The 20,313-nt window shown below is 37.1% G+C and overlaps 1 protein-coding gene across 2 annotated transcripts in view; it reads right to left on the bottom strand.

Moving 5' to 3' along the window:
* The window catches only part of LOC117656671 (acetylserotonin O-methyltransferase-like), a 30,896-nt gene extending 15,846 nt beyond the window's left edge, over positions 1 to 15,050 (bottom strand). The window contains exons 1-5 of one of the 2 annotated variants that reach the window (XM_060686625.2): positions 14,580 to 15,050; positions 9,333 to 9,418; positions 6,313 to 6,487; positions 4,708 to 4,837; positions 2,998 to 3,066 (exon numbers count right to left, since the gene is read on the bottom strand). In XM_060686625.2, coding sequence (XP_060542608.1) covers positions 2,998 to 3,066; positions 4,708 to 4,837; positions 6,313 to 6,487; positions 9,333 to 9,404 — 446 coding nt within the window. In that variant the 5' untranslated portion in view covers positions 9,405 to 9,418; positions 14,580 to 15,050. The remainder of the gene's footprint in view (positions 1 to 2,997; positions 3,067 to 4,707; positions 4,838 to 6,312; positions 6,488 to 9,332; positions 9,419 to 14,579) is intronic. The other variant, XM_060686624.2, reaches the window with a different exon arrangement.
* Between the last annotated feature and the right edge of the window lie 5,263 nt (positions 15,051 to 20,313).

Raw genomic sequence — 20,313 nt, 5'->3', positions numbered from 1 at the left:
CTGGCCACGGCCGTCATATGTTCTTCTAAAGACAGCCGTGCATCCAGGAGGATGCCCAGATTGCAAGCTCTCTCTGTGGGGGGTAAAGACTCACCCCCAATAATCAGCGATGGCACCAGCTGACTATATCGCGACGCCGGGAACCACAGCCACTCAGTCTTGGAGGGGTTGAGTCTGAGCCTATTTCTCCCCATCCAGACCCGCACGGCCTCCAGGCAGCGAGACATACATTGTTGGGGTGGTCTGGGTGGTCTGATTTAAATTGCAAGAAGTAAAGTATAAAATTGTTTGAGTAAAGATTTGAAAGAAAAAGAGGAATAAGATGAAATGTACTGTTAATAATTAAAAGGACAAGGGATCGGGGCTGCCTGGAAAATATTAAATTGAAAATGAATACAGCAATAAAGAGAGATGAAGGAGGGGAAGAGAGTTGGAAGGGAAGAGGAAGGAGAGAGAGGGATGGAAGAGTAGGGAGAAAGGAAGGGAAGGGAAATAGAGTAGGAGAAAAGGTAAGACAGGGGGGAAGAGAGGAGGAGAAGGAGAAGGGAAGGGGAAGTAAAGAAGAGAAGAAGGAGGTGGGGAAAGAAAGTAGGAAGAGATAGGGAAGAGGGAGAGGGTAGGTTTGAGGAGAAAGACTGCTGTGCAATAAAAAAGATGAAGTGGAAGAAAGGCAACTCCGAACAAACAAATATAAATATATTAAGATAAAGAATGAACTGTTTAAGAATAAATATGAATAAATAGTAAAGTTAGAATCTAGGGACAAATGAAGATGGTGTTTATGTATGCAAGTATAGAAATATTGAGATATGTTTAAAAAAAATAAAGAAAAGAAAGGGAGGGGAAACGATTTTGGGAAAAAATGTAATTGAGTAAAATGTATTTGAATTTGATTAATTGTATAAGATAAGAACCAGTCAACACTCTGTTCAAAAAAAAAGAAAGATGTGGGCGAATGTGGGAGAGGAGAAAAAACCAATAAAACTTGTTTTAAAAAAAAACAAATATATCAAAAAAGCACAACAAAGAATGTTCTTTCTGTGCCAACTCAGGAAGCTCAAACTGCCCAAGCAGCTGCTGATACAGTTCTACAGAAGAATTATTGAGTCTGTCATCTGCACCTCTATAACTGTCTGGTTTGGCTCTGCAATCAAACAAGACAGACACAGACTTCAACGGATAATTAGAACTGCAGAAAAAAACAATTAATACCAACCTGACTTCCATTGAGGACCTGTATACTGCACGAGTCAAAAAGAGGGCTGTGAAAATATTTACAGACCCCTCACATCCTGGACATAAACTGTTTCAGCTCCTACCCTCCAAACAGCACTATAGAGCACTGCACAGCAGAACAACTAGACACAAGAACAGTTTTTCCCGAATGCCATCACTCTGCTAAACAAATAATTCTCTCAACACTGTCAAACTAGTTACTAAATCTCAACTACTATTAATCTTCTTATCGTTCCCTCCACCCATCTCCTTCCACTTATGACTGTATGACTGTAATTTTGTTATTTGTATCCTTACGATTTATATTGATATTGTTTCCTGATTGTTTATTTGTAAACAATCAAGAAATCAACACTTAATGACTATCATTAAGTGTTGTACCATATGATTCTTGATGAATGTATCTTTTCTTTTATGTACACTGAGAGCATATGCACCAAGACAAATTCCTTGTGTGTCCAATCACACTTGGCCAATAAAGAATTCTATTCTATTCTATTCTATTCTATCCTATCCTATCCTATCCTATCCTATCCTATTCTATTCTATTCTATTCTATTCTATTCTATTAACAATCGCTCATGCCCTAGTCACTTCCCGTCTTGACTATTGCAATGTGCTCTACATGGGGCTGCCCTTGAAGAGCATCTGGAAGCTCCAGTTGGTGCAAAATGCAGCAGCCCACATGGTTTTGGTGTGCATATGTATCTCCTCTCCTGCGGGAGCTGCATTGGCTGCCGATTTGCTTCCAGGTGCAATTCAAGGTGCTGGTTGTCATCTTTAGAGCCCTTCATGGCTTGGGATCAGGTTATCTGAGGGACTGTCTCTTGCCAATCACCCATCAGAGTGGGAAGGCAGGGAATGTTGCGGGTCCCATCCCCTAGGGAGATACACTTGGTGGGACCCAGAAGAAGGGCCTTCTCCATGGCGGCTCCCTCTCTCTGGAACATCATTCCCCCAGAGATTAAAATGGCCCCCACTCTAACACTCTTCTGGAAGGCACTGAAGACTTGGTTCTGCCAACAGGCAAGGGGAACCCAAAGCGGGATGGAGTGATGTGCTGTTGCTAGACCAGGGGGTAGTGGGTTATTATTGTATTGTATTGTATTGTATTGTATTGTATTGTATTGTATCGTATCGTATCGTATCGTATCGTATCGTATCGTATCGTATCGTATCGTATATCATATCATATCATATATCATATCATATTATAAGTTTATTTTACTTTTTTATTCATTTCATTATTTTGAATGTTTTATATTCTGTAAGCCACCTTGAGTCACCATGTGTGAATAGGCAGCAATATAAATTCAATAAATAAATAATTTTAACTTGTAAGTCATCAGAGAGAAAACATGAAACGTGGCAGACATATCTCTCTTGCATACAGGCATTAGAACATCAGTAAGAAACCCTTTGGAAGTCAGATAGTGCCAGCAAGAACTACCAAACCACTATCCTAAGGCAAGAGGTGACACCAAACTGGAAAAATCAGACAGCTTCTTGGGGCTTCTATGCTTTCATACTTATATGTATGTCTAGCTTCAGATCCCACATGTCCACACTACAAAGGAATTCTTAGACAGTAATAGTACCCAGGTGACATCACAAAGAGGTTGAAGAGAGAAGAAGAAAACAAAGAGAAATCATTGGTAGTGTTAATCATTTTTCACAAAGTTGGACAAGGAAGATTTGATAGACATATGTATTTATTACCCATTCTTTGGAAAATAAAACATTGAGAAATATTAGATTTACCGGTAAAAAGCCTCAAATAAATTGTTTGAGGAAACTCCAGTTATTGATGAAATCTGATTCTTTCCTTCCCTGAAAAGATATTTTAGAAGCAAATGGGTAGGTAGCACAAATTAAGTAACTATCACATTCTTTTCCCCCCGACATCAAATACTGAGTATATTATGCAAGTCCCTATATTATTTTCAAAAGTCATTTCAAATGGCTTAGTCTCTAAATGATCACTTGAAGCTGAAATATTTTGCAATGCAATCCTATAAACAGCTAAACAGAAATTACTTTTGTTGTGCAGTACAATCCTATAAACATCTAATCAGAAATCAGTTTCATTTATTTTTTTTAAAAAAGTACCTATACCTATATAACATTCAAAATGGAAAAAATATTTTATTCAATAGAGCCAATCTCTGATCTAAAAGTTTAGATTGACACACAAGGGCTTCACAAGGCTCCTCCCCCAGGGAGGTGCTCTCCCTGAAAAACTCTGATTCAGAGTTTAACTAGAATGAGCCTCGGTGAATCTCCGCATCAAAACAAATTGAAAAACTCAAATGATTTCAGACAATTTTAATCAGTTTTTTAGATATGTAAAGATGTGCTTTTTCACATTAATTTAGAAAGCCAAACTGCATCAAACCACAGAATGGGACAATTCGTCATGGCCAAGTGGCCGCAGGCAACTCACTGTGGGGCAATCCAACAAATACAAAAGTTACATTAATTTTGATGCAACCGTGGCCAATAATAATAAAATAAGAAAAGTCAATCCAGAAATACAAGAGTTACAATAGTTTTGACAAAAAACTTGTCACTAATAATAAAAATAACTGAATGAAACGATTAATACAGTGTTGAATTTTCCCATGGTGAGTTGTACCATGGCAAGTTCGCTATGGTGAGTTGGCAGCAATAAGTTGTCCTAGACCCTCAGATCAATTTTCAGAAGAAGTGTGATTTCAACTGGATCAACCCTAATAATCACATCCCTACTTCTGTCTGTTTCTTTCTTTGTATGACTGACTTTTTCTACAGTAAACAACTCATATATATATACACTATAGATATAGTATATATATATAGTTTCACTAAAAGTTGCGACACTGAATTGAAGGATAAGCAATAGTATAACACATGAATAAATGAATAAGTTAATATTTTAGCAAATATGCTATATACATGGGTACTTACAAATAATTTTATTTCTTCATTCTTTTTGCTTGGAAATTTTATTGCATTTTCATATTCTCTTAACCTCCTTTTTATTTATTTCAGTTTATGTCTTAAGTCTTAAAAGTCTTAAATCTTTTAAAAGTCATCTTGAGAAAGCAGGATAATGAAAAATGCTATTTTGTGGTTGTGTTCGAATATGATTAAAGTAATTGGACAATTCTTTTAAAATTGTCCAATGCAAAACTGGAAGAACATGAAGACTGAGGTGGAGATGAATGATGAGAGGAGTTTCATTGTTTCATTTTCTAAAGATGGATTTCTTTAATTTGCAAAGAACAATAGAAAAGACGTAGTGCTGAATTATGCTGAATGACAATGATGTCTCTACATATTGTAACAACTAAGTGAATAAAATATGACAATGACACATTAAGTCTTCTAGTATGGCGAGAGAAAAAATTGATTTTGAAAAAGAGCAAATTGTTTTTATCTATATGCTTTTGTGTGATATTTGTTTTTTAAAAAACTAATTAATCTTCCTACCTCACTGCATCAGGCAAGTATTTCATTCCTGGGTAGATAAAATCAGAGAAAAACTTCAGGGCATAATATTGAGATTTTGGACTTGATTTTGCCAGGTAGAGATTGGCAAATTCTGTATTTTCATAAAGACCTTAAAATGAAGGGAAACAGAAAGAAGTATTAAGATTATTGCTAACACAAAAAAGAAAATTTAAAACTATATTACTCAATATACTATTTCTTATATTTTGAAAAAAAACAAATACAACGGGTTATTAAACATGATTGTTAATGCTTCTGAATGTTGGTGTTGGCGAATACATCTGAGAATGTTATAGACAGCCAAGAAAACAAATTTATCATTGAACAAACCAACCCAGAATTTTCAATCGAGTGATCAGGCTTAAATTTTACTACTTTGGGCACATTATTAGAAGACTCTAATGCTGGGAAAGGTGGAAGGAAAGAGAAGATGGCCAGCAGGAAGGTGGATGGACTCAGTTACAATGGCAATGGGTAATGGGCATTGGAAAATTTGCAGATTTTCTCCCTGAAGAAAATCTATGTTTGTGGTCTTCAATGATTTATGACATGTAAATCAATCACCCAAAATGTTTCAAATGACTTTAATCATGCTTTCTATCATAAAATCTCAAAAATATCTTAAAGTACCACACTTTTAAAAAACAATTAATAGGACGTCATGAAGGCCAAGTCATTCTTAACTAGTACAAATGGATTATTGGGACTTGTAAACTACATGTAGCAGAATAAATTTGTGGACAAAACCGAATCGCTATGTAGAAACAATGAAGCACATTTAGAATAATTTAATGAAGGCTGAAAAAAACTAACCCAAAACTTCTATCCAAAATAACCATTGGAGGAAATAAAGTGCTTGAAATACAGTTCGGAATAGTATGGATATGAATTAAATGCTATAGACTGGTTATAGTAAACCACATGTGTAAAAGTGACAGGTTACAACATTTTATGTGACATGCCTGCATTCACCTGGCAACATGTATTCTTGAAAGCATGCCCTAGCTGTGAAATCTGCATGCAAATGGAGTGTGCTTTTGCTCAGTGTCTAGAAATTGCACAGGAGGCCCATGTTTTCGCAAGGCATCCAAACCCTCCAAAACCTATGTGAGAACAGGATGTGATTTTCTGTGGTGTTTGGAGGTTGAACAGGCCATGCACATGCAGTGACCAAAGCTGCTTCACAAATGAAGATCTTGTGCAACCCGCAGCAGCCTGTCTGCAAAAAAACCAAAAAAAAACCAAACAAACAAAAAAACCCTGCTGGAAAGTAAGCCTGAGGATAAGAAGCATCAGGCTTGCGCATCCTGGGGAACAGAATTTTGAGTAGCAATGAGGCTAAGGACTGAAGTCGAGCTCTTGGCCTGGGCCTCAATTTCAGGCCCAGCCTTGGGGCTGACATCTAGTGCTGCTCTTCAGAGTGACATAGATTGACAGCCGAGAGGTGGGGAGAGAGAATTGTTTCTCTTTTGTTTGGGAGTGGGCGTGTGACACATCAACCCCAAAGGATTTGCCATCTGTGGTATAGATTAATATGTAATAGTTATAAAGAATTTGGGGCACTTTTGATTCCAACTTAGTTACCTCTGTTGTCCTTTCGTTCCATTTTCAGAAGATTTAAAGTTACACAACAGTTCAGCAGCATCTCCATTCCAGTGAGACTGGCATTTAAACGTTCAGCAATAATCGCTGAGGAGAGAGATTTACCTGACTCTCTCAGCAAGTCAAATATTCCAAATTCACAGGAAGTAAATATTATCTGAAAAGAAATGGAGAGATGTACCAACAGCAGAAAGTTTGAGAAAGGATGATCTTCCTTTAATTATTTAATTTTGTCTCCTCCAAAATATCTGAATAACTTATGAATAAGGATGAATGAAAGTCAATAATTATAAAACATTTACAAAGGAAGAGAGACTGTTTTAATTAGATATGTTTTTTGTTAGCTAGAAGCCCTCTTCAGGATAGAGAATGCATGCCTTTTTCCAGTCCTGTCCCTTCGTAATGTCCGCTTGCTCATCTAGGAGGTCTGCAAGAAGAAGTCTGACTCTCTTGAATATAAGTGCAGCTTCCTATATATAATTTGCGATACAGGTAATCCTCAAGTTACCATAGTTAGTGACCAAAGTTATGTCATAAACTCACCCCCACAAAATACTTACGACACAGTCCCAAAGTTATGAATGTTGCAGTACTATGGCAGTTGTTTACACTTATAAGCAATGTTTGCCCTGCTTATTCCTCCTCCCCCTCGGGCTGGGCCTTCACAGGAACTGGGCCTCTGGAGACTCACTTACCTTGCAACGATCTAGTGAGCCATCAGTTCCTTTGCCTGCTTCAGTGCATTCATGGAGAACAGAGGCCTAAAGTAGTATGAGATCACACAAGAGCAGTAATGCAAGATCTCATGCTACTGATCTCCAGGTCTTCCCTTCATTTGCAAAGCTTTTGGCTGCAGATCTTGTCCAGTGCTCCATTCGTACAGAACAGAGGCCTAAAGTACTGTAGTGCAAGTTCACGTGAGATCAATAGCTTTTGGCAGCAAAATCTTCTTGGGGCCATGATCTCACACCACAGCCCCCAGAAGCTTCCAGTCTTGGCACAAAAAGCATTTGCAAGCTGATGTGTCATGCCCCCATTGGAGCCTGAACCTGTGGGAGAAGATGAGCTCGACCATGAGCCAACGGAGATTGAAGGGCGGCTTCGCTGGCTGCAAAGGAAAATGGGGAAAGGCAGGACCAGTCAGACTACCCCTCCTGATCCAAGAGCACAGAGAGTGGAGAGAAGGCAAGAACAGCACAGATTGAACAGGCTACTCAGGAGAAAAGTGCCCTGCCCATCTTCACAAGGCACACCTGGGGAATGAGGCTTAAAATGAGATGCTGTAGGCATTGTCAGGAACAAACTCTGAGTCCCTGAAGTGTTGAGTGCCAATGTTTGAACTTTCCAAGAGTACTTGCATTCTTTCTGGCTTTCTGGACTAATTACCTGGATCCTTTGCTTCCTGAACTCCTTGATTTGCCCTGCTGGATTTATTGCTATGCAGCCTTAGTGTACACAGCTCTGGGCTGGAATATTTGTAGCCAGAGGTTGCTTGAGGTATGTGTGGGGGTTTGTCATCTTTTCTCTGGGACTTGCCAGAAATGTGGGAGTGTTTGGGGAAATTTGGAGCAATAAAGGGGCGGTTTGAACTGCCAGCTGCTTGTGTTATCTCTATGCCGTGCTCCCAGTCATCACACGATGGGAGGCTTGAAGCAATGCGATTTTGTTGTTCCAAAGTCTTGTTGGCTTGCAAATGTTTTTTTTGCTGAGACTGCAAGCGGGCAAAGAAACTACAACAAAGAGGCTGGAGAAGAGACAGCTCACTAGATCTTCACAAAGTAAGTGACCCAGTGCAGCAGGATGGGGTGGGAGCAATTGTGTGGACCCCAGAGAGGGAGCATGAGGGGGAGGCCTTGGTGGTCTGAAGCATGTAGCCTGTTCCATCGCTAGGACCTCCATGGCCTTCCCATCCTGAAATACCTCTTGTACACTTAACGACCTGCATGTCAATTAGCAAATGTGTGGGTGAAAGCAGGGAGTGATCATGTTCATTTGACGTGATTCACTCCAAAGAATTCTCGGGTTACAAATGTAATTGTCAAGCTCCATTACAGGATTACCTGTATTTTTTTTTAGTGCCAGATCACACGGAGAACTGCATTCATGTTCAAGAAAATATTAGGACACCATTCCTTTTGACTTCACAGGTGAATGCAGAGAGTAGAGGGAATAAACAGCTCAATTCTTTGACCTCTTAAAATTAATCCCTAAAGAGAGCTACAAAATGTGTTGTGATAGAAGCTACTGACAGAATTGTGGTCAGAAGACACCATTGCTCTATTTGATTAATAATTAAATTACTGAGTGCTGATTAGATTTGACATACCTTTCATCCATGGGTGCCCATTGCTCCCTAATCCTTCAGTCCCTGATATGTTCTAGAAACCATGATAATTTATGGCAACCAGCTTTATTTGTAGCTGTTGAGCAATTGGTAAAAGGGCAGGTACAGCATCTTTTTTCATCTAGCAGCTATGTTTCTTTCTTTAAAAAATCATTTATGGACTAAATCTAACGGTGTAGTGGGTCACCAAAAAGAAAAGATAGAGGAAAAATGTTTATTGCAGGTTCTGAACAGATTTCTTTTGTTCAAAAAAATAGAAAAGCCATTGCCCAAAATTAAAGTTTTTACCATCAAATTTTAAAACACAATCTGTGGTAAAGTACTGTGAGATTTTATAATAAATGTAACATAATCTCTTTATTTGTCACGTTCCAATCTGATTTCCTTCAACTGCAAATTGGGTAGCCTTATAAACTGCTCTAATAAATAATAAATAAATAATAAACAAAAAGCTTTCCAAAGCAGAATGAGAAAAACGAATGATCTTTTGATGAGAAAACTGATACAGAAAGTTCAGCAAAGGCTTTTGTACTTTAAGTAAAATACAGTAGTTTTAGTGGAGCATAAGCCGCACGATTTGGAGTTTTTTTCATATCCATAAGACTCTGAAGAAATAAAGTTGTACATTTTAATGCCATATTTACTGTTTTCACCCTACCTTTGTAACCATAAATGAATGTTGATGCTGAAATAATATTTTAATATTTTCTTTTTCCTCTGGTGAAGCCATTGTTCTTCACTTCTCTGTCAAACACACAAGAAAATTATTTCATTCACTCATATTTCTATACCATTGCAATCTAAAGAAATTCCCATTGATTACAGTATCAAACACAAAAAAAATACATAATAAATTCATCAACCCATTTCAGTGTCTCTAGTTATGCAATAGCTAAATAATCTGACAATGTTTATCTACTAAACTTCCAACTTTTCAGCCCATTTGGACCACCTTCTTAAAAACCAGCAGGGGAAGCCCCACCTAGATATCCAGGGGAATCTGTTCCACAGGTATGGAGAGTGGAGACATAACAGAAAATCATTGGCTCCTGGCTCTTCCTGCCCCACAACCCCACATTTCACATAGGGAGAGCACCTTCAACATCCCAACCTGTGACAGGTTTTACTGAAGTAGCACTCCCTCTAATGATTTTGCTCAGAAGCACCCTATGCAGTAAGCTTTTGGTGAATAAAGGGAGATTAATCAAAGTCACCCAGTGAACTTTCTTCACTGAATATGAATCTCACCAGTAACAGTTCCATTACAACATACTAATGACCAAGGCAATCAACTACAAGAACCATGCCAGTACACTACTATTTTCCATAGACCCTTTTCAGTTCTGATTTTGAGGTGGATAAATCAGGTTGTCTGAATTTAGGCAAAAGGGCAAAAATGAATAAGACTTGCAGACTTGTGTTCTCATGTGATTGATAGAGGTAGGGGGATTGCCACCAATTAACAGCCCATCTAAGAGCTGCCCCAAGGTGAGATGGACAGTAAACAATTTAACAAATTGTTAAACAAATAAATGTATTAAACAAACAAATAAATAAGAAAGACCTCCCATTGTCCAGATCCTCAGCCACATTAAATGTGATCTCAGATGTGGAGCTAAGACTGCTATGTTGGAAAGTCACTTACAAAGATTTGTTTGTTTGTTATTTGTTAAATTTATTTGCCACCTATCTTGCTGTGGGATGCAGGAGAAACATTTTCATGCACTAATGGAAAGTGGATAAACAAGATTTCCAATATTATAATACAGTGAATTGCTTCTTCCAAGCACAGACATTGACATATTTATTTCTTTGTTTAAACTGACATACATGGCAGTCAATTTGGTCCATAACAACCAACTGAAAAATTCCTAAACTCCTAAATACAATTCCAGGAACTCCTGAAGGTGAAGACTAGTGAAAGAAATTGTAGAAATTAATTATCTCCAATGGCATCGATAGTCATCCACGCATAGCATGTATAAGAAGAGTAGAGTTTACATAGTAGCATACAGGATGGCATTGCCATGCAGTGGATGATTCTATGAAATTGCCAGGATGCCAAGATCAATTAAGCCCTGTAGCTGTATCGGAGTGCAGCTGGAAATCATAAGGCAGCAGAAATCCCTAATGCCAATGTGTAGTTCTAGAGGCCTAAATTGCACTTGATTTCTGATAGTCACAACCTTGGAACAAACCAGGGGTGGGTTCCAATTTTTTTTTACTACCAGTTCTGTGGGCGTGGCTTGTTTGGTGGCCGTGGCTTGGTGGTCATGTGACTGGGTGGGCATGGTTTGGTGATCATGTGATTGGGTGAGCGTGGTTTGGTGGTCAGGTGACTGGGTGGGCGTGGCCAACTTGACATTCATGTCAAGGGTTAGGGTTATGGTGCCTGGCCTCTCCTCACCTCAAAGGCTTCAATGAGATACAATTTCCCTGTCTATTTATTTACTACTACTGAACATCCAAAATATACTATTTAATCCTATGTATATATGCCATATGTATACATATATTTTACATAGTATAGAGTGTATATAGGCACACAAAAAGGTACATTATCTACTATATATACTGTATGTGTATGTACACACACAAAGAGCTCTTTTAAAACTATACACATTCAACCTCACTTACTACATTTGGAAAAACACACCCAGAATCCACTTTCTGCCACACATTTAACTATAACTTCTATACATTTAGAACATTACACACACCTTCAGATATTCTTCCCTACCTAGCTTGCACATGACTATTAGAGCCAGGAGAGCTCATGGATTGAGTAAAATGTGGTGAAACTCACTTAACAACGCTCTTGCTTAGCAACCAAAATTTTGGGCTCAATTGTGGTCATAAGTCAAGGACTATTTCTGCCTTCCTCTGCATGGCAGCCTTGTCCTAGTAAACTCCTTTTCCTTTCTGGCAATTTTCCTCTCTGTTAGAGGCACCAAAACAATCTAGACGGTATAAGGTTTCCTCCTGGACCAGGGGGTTGGGCTAGATGGCCTCCAAGGTCCCTTCCAGCCCTAGATTGCTATCCTGTTTCAAAGCGTCTTCTGAAGCCACATCTAGTGCCAGGGTTTGTGGTCCTTCCTTCCTCTTCTTTCTCTCTCCCTCTTCCTCCCTCCCTCCCTTCCTCTTTCTTTCTTTCTTTCTTTCTTTCTTTCTTTCTTTCTTTCTTTCTTTCTTTCTTTCTTTCTTTCCTCTCTCTCTCTCTCTCTCTCTCTCTCTCTCTCTCTCTCTCTCTTTCTTTATCTCTCTTTTCTCTCTCCTTTCCTTTCCTCCTTAAACGCCAGCAGAACCCACCATTTTGCTCCTAAAGTGGTCTAGGGCAGAGGTCTCCAACCTTGGCAACTTTTAGACTTGTGGACAAAGCAAAGCAAAGCTGGCTGAGGAACTCTGGGAGTTGAAGTGCACAAATATTAAAACTGCCAAAGTTGGAGATCCCTGCCCAGGAGTGAAATGCTGCCGGTTCGAACCAGATCACCCGATCCGGTAGCGATGGAGGCAGATGGTTTGGAGAACCGGTAGCAAAAATCCCTGCCCCCCACCCCCATGCCCAGCTGAGCCGCACAATCATCAGAGGCTTTTTTTTTACTTTTAAAAGCATTTTTTTCTACAACCTCTTCGGCCAAAAAATGCTTTTAACAGTACAAAAAAAAAAAGCCTCTGATGATCGTGCAGGTCAGCTTTGTTCGTCAAAGGCTTTTAAAAGAAAAAAAACCTTTTTTTTTCCTTTTAAATGCCTCTGACAATCCAAGCTGAGTTGGATACACTCAAAATACACTGCAGGAGGAGAGAATCTAAATTACAAAGGGAGCCCCAGGATGAAAAAATTTAAAGGGAAAATGATTCTGGTTAAACATAAACTAAATATAGTGGAGCAAGAGGAAAGGGCAAGGGAATTGAAAGCGGCAAAACAATTTTTTTTTTGAACATGCAAACAAGCCCGGGAGGTGGCTAGACTATAAATTAAAAAAGGATAGGGAAAAAAAGATTGGTTCAGGAATTAAAGGATGAAAATGGAGAGTTACGTTACAAATGGAAAAAAAGGAAAAAAATCTCAGAATTACTTTGAGGTGCTATATAAAAAAGAAGAAATAAACGAGAACATAAAACAATACTTAAAGGTTAATGGTTTGCCGGAACTGAAAGAAGAGCAGAGGGAAATATTAAATAAAGAGATAACAGCCACAGAATTAAGAAGAGCAGTGCAAAAACAAAAAAGTAATAAAACCCCGGGGCCAGACGAACTTCCAGGGGAGGTATATAAGAGTTTGTATGAGGATTTCGAAATGATACTACTGGAAGTGTATAATGATATATTGGAGAAGGCCAGATTATCAGACTCCTGGACTGAAGCTTATATATCTCTCATTCTAAAAGAAGGTACAGACCTCAAACAAATAAAAAATTACAGGCCAATCTCGCTGTTGAACACAGATTACAAAATTTTTACTGCTATAATTGCGGAAAGATTGAAATTAATATTAAATGAAATAATACATTCAGACCAAAATGGTTTTTATAACTACAAGGCAAATTAGGAACAATATAAGAACAGTGTTAAATTATTATTATTATTATTATTATTATTATTATTATTATTATTATTATTATTATTATTAATTGAATTTCTATACCGCCCTTCTCCCGAAGGACTCAGGGCGGTGAACATACATATATATATATATATATATATATATATGTAGGTCTTTGGTTATTCGGGTTTTCTCCCACGTAAAATTGGAAGTGTCTTGGCGACGTTTCGACGAAGTCTCATTCGTCATCTTCAGGCTGGTGTTCTCAGCTTCGTGCTTCCAGGAGCAATGTGAGATATATATATATATATAAAGTAAATAATAAATTGAGTCAACTTAGTGTATCTGCTAAGACCTTGGCATAGAATTTAGATGTTTATGCTAGCCCTGCTTGTTGAAACAGAAAGGTCTTCAGGGCACATCGGAAAGTGCGAAGATCTGGGATTATGTTTTAGAGTACTATGAAGCACATCCTGAAAAACAGGTGGCACTAGTATTTTTAGATGCCCAGAAAGCATTCGATTATCTTAATCGGCAATTTTTGTTCCAACATATCAAAGATATGAGATTTGGAGGGAAGTTCGAGAAAACAATAAAGATGATATACAGGACACAAAAAGCTAGAGTGATAATTACTGGGGATAACACAGAGACATTCAAAATTTGAAAGGAGTAAGACAGGGATGCCAATATCACCTCTGCTTTCCATCTTGACATTAGAAGTGCTGCTAACCCAAATTAGATACAATGGAGAGATAAAAGGACTAAAGGTAAAAAAAAAAAAAAAGAAGAAGAAGAATATAACATACAGGCATTTGCGGATGACCTAGTGTTCTTCATAGAAGAGCTGCTAGATATAGGAAACATCTTAATGAATAATTTGGGACAGTGGCAGGATTGAAAATTAATAGAGAAAATACTAAAATGTTAGTTTAAAAAAATTAACTGAAAAAGAAAAGAAAGAATTAGAAAAAGATTTGGGATTGCAAATTGAAAAAAGATTACATATTTAGGAATTTGGCTCACTCTAAGGTGTTCTTCAATAAAAGATGATAATTATAAAAAACTGATACAACAAATGAAAAAAGATTTAGAGATTTGGGGAAAATTACAGCTATCACTACTAGGAAGGATAGCAGTGATTAAAATGAATATATTGCCAAAATTATTATATCTATTCCAGACAGGCCCTATAAAATTGGAAAGGAAATTCTTTGACTTTGGCAAAGCTGGGGTAATTCCATACAAAGAAAAAGCCTTAAAAATCTGGATAGAAAATCTGAGGTTTAGTAGCCTCTTACAGATACTACAGTCCATATATTACAGAAATGAAGTGCTGAGTTTAGTGGATGAAGTCTTACCACAGGACAGCTGAGCAGGGGAGATTACAAATCAGTCTTTCATGAGATGCTCAGGATAAACCTCAGTTTCAAGCAAAGGAAAAGAAGTCAGAAAAAGGTGTATATATCTGCGGAGCACTAGTGTCTTTCCAGGAATTGCTTAATTGACCTGCCAAGCCAATTCTTATCCTGGCAGCTCTTCATTAAAGATGTCAGCATGGGTGGTGGCAATAAATATCTGTTTTCATTAGAAAAAAAGAATTATGGCATATTAGGTTGTGTTCTGACCCAGCCTTAGCAGAACCAAGAAACAGACTCCTTGTCCTGAAAACCCCCTCTTTATTTAGCTTCTGTGAATTCATGACATTCACACACAGAAAACTCCAGGCAATAATCCTTCCAAAGGTTAATTGCAATAACAGATCTTATCAATCCTTGGATAATTGCCAGACCGAGAGCTTCCAGGCCCAAAGCTGTAAATTAATTCTTGGCAAGTCTTTGAGGCATGAACCATGATGAGAAAATCTTCCCGAATTCGCAGCATGGCGGGGGAAGGAGAACCGTCTCTCTTCTTCAAACCCAGATTTTTTGTGTTTTGGGGACCTTTCGGGGAGCAAAAAGCCTGGAGGACATTGCGGACTAGAGAGGGAGTCCAGAGTGCGGCAAAGTGAAGGACGATCACTTGCAGCATAAACGGACACTTTTGTCGATCCAACACGAATATGTCTGACAGCTTGTAATGGCAGACTCTAGGCTGCAATGAGCCAATAAGTATAGGGAAGAGAAGATTTTTGAAGCAGGCATCGCCGTCGTAAGTGTTTATTTGGAACGTTGCAGGATCAAAGATTGCTTTAAAGACTTGAGTCCAGTCTTTTCAAGTTAGAAGAAGATTTCCAGTGAGAGAATAAGCGGTGATTTGGCGGATGGAGAATGAATCAGCATAATAGACTTAACTGCTAAGATGGCAATTAGGAGAAAGAGTGGATTTTGCGAAGTGGAGGCACGGTTACCAAAAGCTGCTGAGAACTGAGAATTAAAAAGAAATCAAAGAAGAAGAAGGTGAGAGAGTCGATGCTGCAGAGAGACAGAAGGGGATAGGAACAGGACTGAAAGGAGGAGAAGAAGTGAGGATTGACATTGCCATGACTTAACAGCGAGAGAAGCAGATAGGAGGATCCTTTGAACTGGAAAGGAAGGGGAAGGACTTCTTTGCTTTAATTGAATTGATTTTTTTGAACAGAGGATTTAAAGAACATTGAGGTGAAACTAAAGTGTATAGAAGGAGAACATCGATCTAAGGAATTATATATTCTTTTTTTCTTTTTTTCTTTTTTTATATTACTATTAAAAATACTATTATATTTTTTATATTACACTGTCCACATTGATAGATATAAGAGACTTGGGAGGAGTTAAGAGTTGCATCTGAAAGAAGGCTTGGGAGAAGACACATGATTTACACCTCTAATAAATGGCTGTTTGAATCTTAATATACTTTGTGTTTTCTTTTTTAATGCCTTAGCAACTAAGTGATTAAGTAATTAATTGTGAAGTAATTAAGAAGCAATTAAGAGGATAAATAATTTTATAGTAGGTAATAATAATCAGGCACAAAAACTAGATAATAAAGATTGTTAATTGTTAATTATTGGATTTATTATAATATTGAGACCTAGATGATTGATTTAATTTGAGATATAGATTTACGTGATTGTTAATAGGTATTTCAACATTAATTGTTAGTTTTGAGTTTGAGACACAGACAGATCTGCTTAGTGACTTAAGATATCTTGTTTAATTTAGTATAGAATATATTAATATAGAATATATAGATTACAGATACCTATTTTGTATTATATTGGTACTTCCTTTTTGTGATATTAAAAATAACCACGAGAAATAATAATAACAAGAAAAAATAGGCAATTAACAGTGGATGATAGTGTGGAAAAATATTTATAAGATCTTGGGACAGCAAAGTAAAATACTGAAAGAAATGACTAGTCTCACTACTACTACTCTAAAAGCAGGGAAGAAAACTGCATCGAACCCAGCAATAACAATGGTGTCTCCCTCAAATCAAAGATCAACCGAAGGGTCATTAAAGATGGAAAAATCCACCATAGTCCCAACGATGCAAACAATGGAAGCCGCGCAAACATTAAAACAAGGGCCAATGGTTAAAATGCAGGAAACGATGTCTAGTAATCATAGTGAAATGGAAGTTGATATCCAGAACCTAGATAGCAAAATGAATGTAATACAAGAAGCAATCCAGAAGAACGAACAAAAAATAAAAATTGTAGAGGCCAAGGCGGAGCAAAACGAAAGAAAATTGGATTGACAATTGTATGAGAAAGAAAAGATAGAGGAGGAAAATGTGACAAGATATCTTCAAAATGCACATTTACCTTAGATTCCTACAGATATTGAGGAGATGTTAGAGGGAAATATAACAATGATGGAATTAACTGAAGCAATTAAGAAACAAAAGAATGGGAAGGCACCAGGGCCAGATGGTTTGCCAGCGGAATATTATAGGACATTGCAGGAATCTTTAAGTCTCCCATTTTTGAACATTATGAATGAAGTGATGATAAAGAAGGAAATACTCAAGTCATGGTCTGAGGCATATATTACATTGATTCCTAAAGAGGATACAGACCCACAACAAATCAAAAAACTATAGGCCTATATCCCTGCTAAATTATAAGATTAGATTGTAAAATATTTGCTTCAATATTGGCAGAAAGACTTAAAAGATACTTAAATAATTTTATACATTCAGATCAAAATGGGTTTCTGCCAAAAAGACAAATAAGAGATAATATGAGAATGATTCGGGACACTTTGGAATACTATGAAGCCCATCCTGAAAAGCAAATGGCGTTGATATTTTTAGACGCACAGAAAGTTTTTGACAATGTAAAATTGGTGATTTATGTTGCTTTAAATGGAACAGATGGGTTTTGGCAGAAAATTCATTCAAGCAATAGAAGCTATATATTATAAATAAAGGGCAAAAGTAATGATAAATGGAGAATTGACACACTCTATTGAGATAAAAAAAGGTAGCAGACAAGGATGTCCATTGTTGTCCCCTCTGTTGTTTATATTAACATTAGAAGTGCTAAACAGAAATATCAGAGAAGAAAAAGACGTAAAGGGAATGAAAATTCGAAAAGAAGAATACAAATTACAAGCATTTGCAGATGACCTGGTCTTTATTCTTGAAGTTCCATTAACATCAATAACTACATTGATAGATAGAATTGCTGGTTTGAAAATCAATAAAGACAAAATGAAGATTTTGACTAAAAATATGTTGGTAAAGCAAAAAGAAGAATTGGTGGATATATCAAAGATGCAGGTCACAAATAAAGTCAAATATATGGGGATACACTTGACAGCAAGATCTAGCACGCTTAAAGAAAATAATTATAATAAACAAACAACAGATAGGGACAGATTTGGCAAAATGAGAAAATTTATAGCTTTCTTTGATTGGAAGGATTGCAACTATTAAGATGAATATTTTGACAGCCTTGGTAGTACAGGGGTTTAAGGTACCCTGTTATTAAGCTTATTAAGACCAGCTGCCTGCAATTACTGCAGGGTTCGAATCTCGCCAAGGCTCAAGGTTGACTCAGCCTTCCATCCTTTCTAAGGTAGGTGAAATAAGGACCCAGTTTGTGGGGGCAATAAGCTGACTTTGTATAAATATACAAAAGGAGGAAGGCTATTGCTGAGCACATTGTAAGCCGCCCTGAGTCTTCGGAGAAGGGCGGCATATAAATCAAATTAAAAAAAAATATATATTTTGCCTAGAATTTTATATTTGTTCCAGACAATTCCAATTAGGTTGGGGAAAGATATTTTTGAAGAATTGAATAAAATAGTGTTAAAATACATTTGGCAGGGAAAGAAGGCGAGGATAAAATTAAAGTTGTTACAAGATGCTAGAATGAACGGGGGGTTTGGGTTACCTAACTGGTAACTCTATTACCAAGCGACAAGTTTGATGTGGATTAAAGAATGGATAACGTTAAGAAATACTAGATTATTGAATCTAGAAGGTCATGATTTGTTGATGGGGTGGCATGCTTTTTTATGGTATAAAAGAACAAAAATATAGGGTATTTTAGAAGACATCATATACGTGAGGCTTTGTTATTAAATTGGGAGAAGATTAAAAAACAACACTATTTGAAAATTCCAGTTTGGGTATCAACAATTAAAGCATTTTCATATTCAGTAGTATTTAGAAGGGAACAAATTGTTAGATATAGTGAATTAATGGATGGAAAGAGTGAACTTAAATAAAGCAAGAACTAGAAGAACAAGGTTTTAAAATGGATCGGTTTTCTTATTTGCAAATACGTTCTAGATATGAAGAAGATTCTAAACAAACATATCTTGACTAATTTAGGTAAGATTTTAATGGGTTCTGATGATTATTTAATTAAAAAATTGTATGGTTATTTACTAGGGATAAAATTGGAAGAAGAACAAATTAAACAATGATAGCATGGGGGAAAATTTGGACCATGGGATTGATTTAGAGAAATGGCAAAAATTGTGGTTGCACAATTATAAAATGACAATGTCTACAGCATATAAGGAGAATTTGTATAAGATGTTTTACAGGTGGCATCTACCCCCGACAAGAATAGCCAGAATATTCAAGAACAAATCGGAGAAATGTTGGAAATGTCATCAGTCTCCAGGATCATATTACCATATGTGGTGGACATGTGCAGAAGCTAAAATATATTGGACTAAAATCCACACATGGTTGGAAAAAATGACAAAGAAACACATAGACTTTAAACCAGAGATATTTTTATTAGGGATTTTACCAGAAACGTACAATAGAGAACTGAGATATTTAATTGTGAATGTTTTAACAGCGGCTAGAATTGTATTTGCTAAAAATTGGAAAGGAGAGAAGATACCTACTGATGATGAAGTTATTAAGAAAATTACGGAATGTGCTGAAATGAGTAAATTGACATTTGAAATTAGAGAACAGGAAGACAAACAATACTATTCGATATGGGATTTGTTTTACTGATGGCTAGATAATAAAGCATGGAGATGAAGTATGAAATATGAAATTAAGGTAATGATAAAATATATGAAATGTTTTCTTATGGGAGTTAAGCCTTTATTAAATAATTGTTAAATGAGAATAATAATATAAAGGGATATATAAAGTTGTCAAATAAGAGAAATTAAATAATTTGTAATTTTGGATATGGGATTATGCACAAAAGAATCTTAACCAATTGACACACTTTCTGTGATTGTATTGAATGATGGTGTTATGTTTAAAAATAAAAAAAAAATTCAAAAAAAAATCTACCACATGGAGTACAGGGAATTCCTGTGTGGACTGGAGAAAAGAAACTGAGATCCTGAAGATCCAAACTTCCTTTCTCTAGCCAAGCACTGTGGTTTCTATCTGTACATACAGCAGAAGGAAACTCCTATATTGGGCCAGATGAAGGCAGTTCGGATCCTAAAGGGGTTTCTCCAGGCCTGTGCAGACAAGGCCATACAAGGTGGAGAGGAAGGGAACTTTTGCAGTACGTTGGAGAAAGGAAATTTGGATCCCAAATATCTGAGCTTCCTTTTTCAGGCCTAGCACAGTGATTCCCTTCCACACAGGGAGTGCAGGGGAAGGCCTGCAGTGGGCCAGAGAAACACAAAATTTATCAGTCTCCAAGAAAGATCTTCCAAACAGATTTATTTA

This window comes from Pantherophis guttatus, chromosome 5 (genome assembly GCF_059756535.1).
Source record: "Pantherophis guttatus breed Tessera chromosome 5, ASM5975653v1, whole genome shotgun sequence".
In the NCBI taxonomy this organism is placed as follows: Eukaryota; Metazoa; Chordata; class Lepidosauria; order Squamata; family Colubridae; genus Pantherophis; species Pantherophis guttatus.
This window is presented reverse-complemented; position numbering and strand designations above follow the sequence as displayed.